A 7,498-nucleotide genomic window follows, 5' to 3' on the forward strand; every position below is an offset into this window, starting at 1 on the left:
CAATATGTTATCAATAAATCTGTGTTGTAATTTCACGAATCTCCAAAACAATAAAATCCGACCTGGACATTTTTAAAGAACAAAATTAAAGTTTACATCAGAAAGAGTTGATCCAATGAGATCATATTGAATCAAACTTCGTGACTTTGTCGTTATTCTGTAGTGAAGACGACACAATGCAGACTGTGCCAGAGGGCGCGCGCGCCGTCGGGCTTTGTGCCTGTTGTTCAGGAGAAGTGAAGCCGATCGATGATTTAATGTTCTTACATGAGAGCAGCAGACATTCAGTCCGAGCAGGTCCCCGCTCATTTAAGGGACTCGACCCCGGTTTGATGAACTTCAGCTGTCACTCTTGTGCTCCTTGCTGAGTTTGACCTCTGTGGTCTCCTGTGAGTGACCCCCCGCCCCCACGACCCGCCGTCTTACCGGAGCGATGCGCCGCCCGCACGTCTCCAAGAAACCGTCTCCGTGTGCGTCAGTGTGTGGAGGCGCGCTGGAGCCGCTGAGGGGACTCAGTGAGGCGCAGCTGCGTCCCGTTTCCAGCCATGTCGGGACTGTCACAGTGTGTGTCCATGCGTGAGTGAATCCACAGAGTCATCAGCCTGTCCGCACACACACACGCCCCGTCCCCCCAAACATGCCCCAGTGTGCGCAAAGTGTACCTGAACGCACCCCAGTGTACGCAAAATTTACCTGAACGCACCCCAATGTGGGCATACTGTACCTGAACGCACCCCAATGTGCGTAAAATGCACCTGAATGCACCTCAAATGTACCTAAATCATTAAGTCGCTCCGGGATTTTACTGGAAAGAAACTTGATAAATGCTCTGAATTCACACTTTAAGACAGGAAAACAAAGTTAATCAACCTAATATGGATCAAAGTAGTAATTTGTTACATATTTACATAAAGTTTACATAGTTTAATTCCCTGGAATTGTCATTGATTTCATTTTTTTTTTCAGCAACTTTCTGATTTATGGTGAAATGTCCTCCATGTTTGATAATTTTGGACAAATTAAAGGAAATCCAACAAAGTGATAAAATGTTAAGGAAAACAAATCAGCATTAACAAAAGTCCATAAAGCAAAGAGCCACAGTTTGTTTCAATGATTTATTATAAAATCCTAAAGAGCAGAAGAGTTCAAAGTGCACATTAAGGAAAACAAAATGGGTACAAAACAGGAAGATCACAAACACTGCATTAATAATGAGTCCTTCATTAATGATGAAGGTCTGCTCTGTGCATTAGTAGCTGCTGTGTGATGTTAGAGTAAAGCGTCTCTATAGTAACCATCTGGATCAGGCCCCTCTCAGTGCTCAGCCAGCTTCAGGGTCTAAATATCACAGGACAGACACACAACCTGCATGAAACTAGGGGTCAAAGGTCACAGTCTTGGTCTCATTGTTTTGCAGGCGTATCAAACATTTTACAGTTTTGCTTTTCACACAGATACAAACTCCACTGATGTAGTTTGGATGTGAGACGTTTGACTTCACACGCGTCAGAACGGCCCAGATGTGAGCCCAGATCCTGCCCAGGTGTGAGCGATCCGGCCTGGTTCTTCCTGGAGGACAGAGAGGTTTGGGCCCTGCCTCCTCACATCAGGAGGCTTAGCTGCAATCAGTGTAGCGGCTAAATTAAGGCCCATGCTGAAAGGCGATACAGGCAGCTGGGGTCAGGAACGCACCGCAACACAATCCAGACTAACACAACAAAACCTCCTCGGGGGTTTCTACAAAGCAGACGATGTCATCTACCACATCCAGCACCACTCAGACGTCACTCTCAATGATTGGTAATAATACTCATTAATTGAAGTCATGTGACCTGACTGTTGCTATGATGTTCAAGTCAGTTGCTAGGACAGTTGCCAAGGTGTTCTGTGTGGTTGCTATGGTGTAAGGGCTTGACCGGTTCTTGTTGGTCCTTTGTGAATCTGTAGATCCATGAACATTTCCCTCTGCTTTAGTTTTTGGAGGTGCAAAAACACCCTTTTTCACTCAGTGTGCACAGCAGCACTGTAGAATTAGTCAGTGTGTGTTTATGCTCTTTCAATCATTGCACAGGTTCTTAAGATAAGAGCATGGGAATGTGGTCACACAGTTGAGGGGTGTCTGGTCATGTGACACGTGGGTCAGGTGACACGTCACACGTGTGCAGCAGGAGCAGTGAAGGACGCTGACAGACAGATGAGCAAACCCTCGTTCACACTTCAAACAAAACACCGAATTACAAAGAGATTTAGAGAGAAGGTGTTGTTTTCTTCAGCCTTGGTGTGTGAGCGTCTCACTTATACCTTCAATTCAAGTACAGGATGGGAATCCTCCCATCATGGGTTCTGTTCAGCTCTCATCTCAGGAACAAGAGGAGCAAAACTAAAACCTGTTCAACCTCTTTAAACTTCATCTCACTCTGCAGTCCCCTCAGATCCATCAGTGTCATGAAGGCACTCTGAGGGGCTTTGACTTCATTTGCTCCTTCATTTCATTCTTCTTCATTTCTCCTCCTTCCTCTTCTTAACACTTGCGGTCCAGGCTTTGTGGGTAACCTCTGTGCTCCTGCAGGTTCCACTGTAAACCGCTAGGTGTCAGTATAGAGTCATGCTTCTCTGACCAGTGGATACAAAAGCATCTAAATTACGCTGATCAATAAATTAACACTAAAATCTCCTTGTTAATAAAACTGTAGTAATCATTCAACAAAAAAACGTGAAGTCATACTCTCTGTCCACAAACTATCATTTGTGATCAATATGTTTGATTGCTTCTCTCCTAACTCGCTGCTTCTCGCTGTCAGAATACAATCAGGCTTTCACAGTAACACACACTCATGGAATCACACTGTAATGACTCAGAACTGGGTTTTTAACTATAACCAGTCTGTGTGGTGGCCTCTTCCTCCTCCTCTTCCTCCTCCTCCTCCTCCTCCCGCTGGTGTAGAAGGCCTGGGGGTTCCTCAGCAGATGGTCTTTTTGCTGGAGGAATCTGCAGACGACAGCATCTCGTTGGTCTTGTTCTGCAGGAGCGTGCTGTCGACGTATGCGCGGCTCCTCTTGGGCGACCTGGAGGAGCACCTCATCACGGCCTTGATGATCAGGTAGCACAGCTCGGCCACGTTCAGCATCATGCAGAGGGCCGACGAGGACACCATGAAGATGGTGAAGACGGTTTTCTCTGTGGGCCTGGAGATGAAGCAGTCCACCTTGTTGGGACAAGGCCACTGCTCGCACTTCACCAGCCGAGGCATCTGGAAGCCGTCGTAGACGAAGTAGAGGGCGTACATGAAGCCGCCTTCAAAGATGAGCCTGAAGAACAGGCTGCAGGTGTAGGTCCACCACAGCGGGCCTGTGATGGGCAGACGCCTCCTCTTCAGCGTGGCCAGTTCCATGTCCGTCATCCTCTCGGTGCCGTTGGAGGCCAGCATGGTCCTCTTGTCCCCGCGTTTCCTGTAGGCCACGTGCATGGCCACCAGCAGGGCCGGCGTGGACACGAAGATCAGCTGCAGGCACCACATTCGGATGTGCGACACGGGGAAGAAGTGGTCGTAGCAGACGTTCTTGCAGCCGGGCTGCTGCGTGTTGCACGTGAAGTCGGACTGCTCGTCGCCCCAAACGCTCTCAGCGGCCAGAACCAGGATGGTGATGCGGAAGATGAAGAGGACCGACAGCCAGATCTTCCCCAGGCTGGTGGAGTGTTTGTTGACTCCGCCCAGCTGGGCGTACAGCGCCCCCCAACTCATAACGGCAGAGATGAGGCCGGATGTTCAGAGCACCTGAGGGAAGCAGGAAGAAGCAGAAGGTCACACAGAAGCACGACTACAACACGGACATGAGGGAGGTATGGTTCTGACAGTTTGACCCTCATGGATCCATGAACGTGTCACAGATCCTCCAACACCATGAGCCTCACAAAGGGTTCCCCTGTGACCTTTGACCCTGATATGTCTGCATTAATAAGTACAGACATGCATGCAGCCTCCAAACAGCACAACACAGCTCACTGAGTGACTACAGCTGATACGTTGAATTTAAAGTCATGAGTTTGGCAAATTGGTGCTCAATCTGTGGAGCGGATCTTTAGGTCAGATCTGCTCACATCTTCATTGTCATCTTCATCTTCTTCTTTGAGCTGAATTCTGAATCTAAATGAACTTTACTGTGACAAAAGGGGATTAGTGAGGCTCAGTCTCTCTCTCTCTCCCTCTCTCTCTCTCCCTCCCTCTCCCCCCGTCCCTCTGTCCCCCTCTCTTGCTCTCTCCCCCCCTCTTCCCCCTCTTTCTCTCTCTCTCCCCCTGTCTTGCTCTCTCTCTCCCACCCCCCCTCTCTTCCCCCTCTTTCTCTCTCTCTCCCCCTGTCTTGCTCTCTCTCTCCCATCCCCCCTCTCTTCCCCCTCCTTCTCTCTCCCCCCCCCTCTCTTGCTCTCTCTCTTTCCCTCCCCCTCCCTCCCCCCTCTTTCTCTCTCTCTCTCTCACTCTTGTCTTTTCTGTCTGATCTGAGCAGAACTTTGCAGATCATGTCATTACTTTTACATTACTGCTGACGTCTCGTCACAAAGAATTTCAATGTACAGTATTAACCTGTGTTTTTCTGTGCAAATGACAATAAACTCTTCAATCTTCAATCTTCAATCTTACTTCTGTCGACCCTCACTTGACTCAGTTGTGTTGTTGTCAGACCCTCTCTCTCTCTCTCTCTCTCTTCAGGTCAGGTCTTTGAGCTCCAGCTTCTCTTCTCTGCTGTTTTAATCCTTTTTGCCTCTTTAAACAGCTGATTGATCGAGTGTTAAACCCAGAGCGACTCGGAAGAGGAAGAGGAAGAGGAGAGCTTCTTCTATCATAATCAATGATGATCATACCTCAGTGATGTAGAGACGAACATGCTGAATCTCTTCTTATCTTCCAGTTATTATGTCATAATATATATATATATAAATGTGATGTCATGTGGGATGTGATGTCATATGGGACATCTTGAGCTATTTGGACTACTTGTGTTTTAATGTATGAATGGAACTGTGTGTTGTTTATTTATTTGTTATTTATTATTTATTTATAGTTTATTGCTGTTCTAAGATTCAGGCACAGCACAAATGCATTCATGTAGCTAAGCTCTTCTATTCTATTCTGTTCTGTTCTATAATCAATCTGATTATGAACTGAAAACAGAAACACAACATTTATAAATATTGAAGCATTTATGAAGTTTGTTTTCACTCATGTCTCAGTTTGATCCTTAAGTGCTCCAGAGTCACAAACTGATGAGAGAGTTTATGTTTATGAGATCTTTAAGCAGAAAACAGCTGATTACACAAATCAGACTCTCTCTCTCCCTCTCTCTCTTTCTTTCTTTCTTTCTTTCTTTCTGTTTCTCTTTTTTCTCTCCCCCTTTCTTTCTGTCTCTCTCTCTCTCTCCTCTTCGTCTTTCTCGCCCGCAAATTAAAGAAGGAAACGCGAAGATTCGACGCGTTAATAAATCAATCAATCAATCAATCGGGGTCTTTTCTCTTAGAGAAATGAATGGAGTTTGCTTTGAGAATAAAACAAACACTTCAGTTATATGACACGTAAAACACGTAAACGTCTCACCTGTCTGTCTGTGTGTCTGTGTGCCTGTCTGTCTGCTGCTCCGTCACATCAAGCTGCTGTCTCTTAATCCTGCTTGCATGTGAACAGTCTCGACTCGACTCCAGGTTTTGGTGGGACAGGATGTCTCTGCAGGACTGGTCCGGCCTGTCTGCTCCGCGCCAGAGACGCACCTGAGTCTCATCCCTCATGGGGGGGGCGAGGGCGGGGCGGGGCACCCAGCAGGCGCACCCAGCAGGGCCGTGATTGGCTGCCTGGAGCCCTGACACGCCCACAGCCTGGACCTGGACCGATCACTGCAGTGAGTCTTAAGAACACATGAAGCAGGAGCTCAATGGTGTCCAGTTTGAATCGGACCGGAAGTTCTAAACCCGACTCCACCTCAGGGCCTGGTCCGACCCGGGCCCACACCAGTTCAGGGTCCACACCAGGTCCACACAGGGCCGATCTGGGCTGAGTGCTTGATTCCAAACTCACAAAACTATTCTGGCTGAAATTTTGAGCCCAAGCCAGATTTGACAAGTCCTCTGATGTGGTCCTGGACTGGACCGTAGGTGAGCCCGGCTGCTCCATGCTGGATCATGAACCACATGATCGGCTCAGCTCAGATCTCCTTTACCTAATAGTTCCAAACCCTTACACACACACACACACACACACACACTGTTCACTGCATGTATGTATGAAATGTGTTTATGTTGTCATGGTGACACTTGATCAGGTCAGTCATGTGCTGGGCTCAAGTTTGTGTCTGTGAAATGAAATTTGCAACAGGAGAGCAAAGATTTCCCGGCGAGTGTTTCAGAGACTCGTGACACGTCTCTGAAACAGTGTGTGTGCGTGCGTGTGTGTGTGTGTAGGTCTTTATTTAAAGGCTCCAAACACAACAGCTGCTGTGTTCACCTGCAAACTCCACTTTAAACTCCGCCTTTCATTTGCGTCTACATGCATTGTGATGACATCATACTCTCTTACTTCAAAGACATGATCCTTATATTGGGTAAATTAATGTTTATTCATAACAAAATGATCTTCTCTGGATTTATAAAGTGTTGATGACATTGATCAGTTTGTAATGTGACTTCATCCTCTTCTGTTTGAGCCTGAAACTATTCAACCTCTCCATCAACACACAGTCTGTCTGCTGCTGAATCACACTGATGTGGCATGTTGTGACATGGGCCCGTTCCAGGTCAGAGGTCAGAGGTCAGTGCTGGTCCTTCAGCTTGGACAGAGCCATGAGCAGCTGGTCCCTCCTCTCCTTCCTGGCCGTCAGAGTCTGCTGGTCGTTGGGAATCAGCTCACACAACTCCTGCAGGCGGAACCAGGCAGGTTGGTTAGAGACGCAGACACACACACACACACACACACAAACACACCTCAGCCACCTGAGGCCAGCAGCTTCTCTGAACCTCCAAGTCGCCCGACTGGGAAACTCGGGACAAGAAGTACCAACAACAAACTGAGTAGAAGTCCGGTCTAAGTGAGGTCACATGACCTCCTGCTCCAGCTATAACACGCTAACCGGCTGTGACAGCATGTGATTGAGTAACGTGTGAGAGGGAACGCTTGACCTTCAGTCATGCAGAACTAAAGGCAGCTAACATCTCCTCCATTCAGCCCCTTCAGAGGGAAGACACCAGAGACCAACACAAACAGCAAACCTGTTCATCTGTACAACACACACACACACACACACACACACCAGGTGAGCAGGCTCCCCTCCAGTCCTTCCACCCGCTGGGATGGAACAGAGACCCACTGGAGGACGTTGTGTTCTGCTGAACATACTTACATCAACAATCTTCTTGGATGCTTCCCCACAGAAGTCTGGCACCGGGCCGAAGGAGGCCAGGAGCCTGGTGAGCCCCCCTGCATAGCGCCTCATGTAGTCCTCCACACCTGCAGCACAC

General features: G+C 48.0%; 2 protein-coding genes across 2 annotated transcripts in view; both read right to left on the bottom strand.

Moving 5' to 3' along the window:
* Nucleotides 1-1,101: 1,101 nt before the first annotated feature.
* Nucleotides 1,102-5,756, bottom strand: LOC142988575 (gap junction beta-2 protein-like). The gene is made up of 2 exons (XM_076137773.1): nt 5,589-5,756; nt 1,102-3,776 (listed from the first exon to the last, which is right to left on the bottom strand). Exon 2 carries the CDS (start codon nt 3,741-3,743, stop codon nt 2,961-2,963), a length of 783 nt encoding a protein of 260 aa, XP_075993888.1. The 5' UTR covers nt 3,744-3,776; nt 5,589-5,756; the 3' UTR covers nt 1,102-2,960.
* An 829-nt stretch (nt 5,757-6,585) lies between these two features.
* Nucleotides 6,586-7,498, bottom strand: part of LOC142988620 (lambda-crystallin homolog) — a 9,953-nt gene continuing 9,040 nt past the window's right edge. Inside the window, exons 8-9 of the mRNA XM_076137838.1 lie at nt 7,381-7,487; nt 6,586-6,897 (exon numbers count right to left, since the gene is read on the bottom strand). Of these exons, the coding sequence (XP_075993953.1) occupies nt 6,793-6,897; nt 7,381-7,487 (212 nt within the window). The 3' untranslated portion in view covers nt 6,586-6,792. The remainder of the gene's footprint in view (nt 6,898-7,380; nt 7,488-7,498) is intronic.

This window comes from Genypterus blacodes, unplaced genomic scaffold (genome assembly GCF_046128005.1).
Source record: "Genypterus blacodes isolate CSIRO-AG114 ecotype Tasmania unplaced genomic scaffold, CSIRO-AGI_Gbla_v1 ptg000337l_1, whole genome shotgun sequence".
In the NCBI taxonomy this organism is placed as follows: domain Eukaryota; kingdom Metazoa; phylum Chordata; class Actinopteri; order Ophidiiformes; family Ophidiidae; genus Genypterus; species Genypterus blacodes.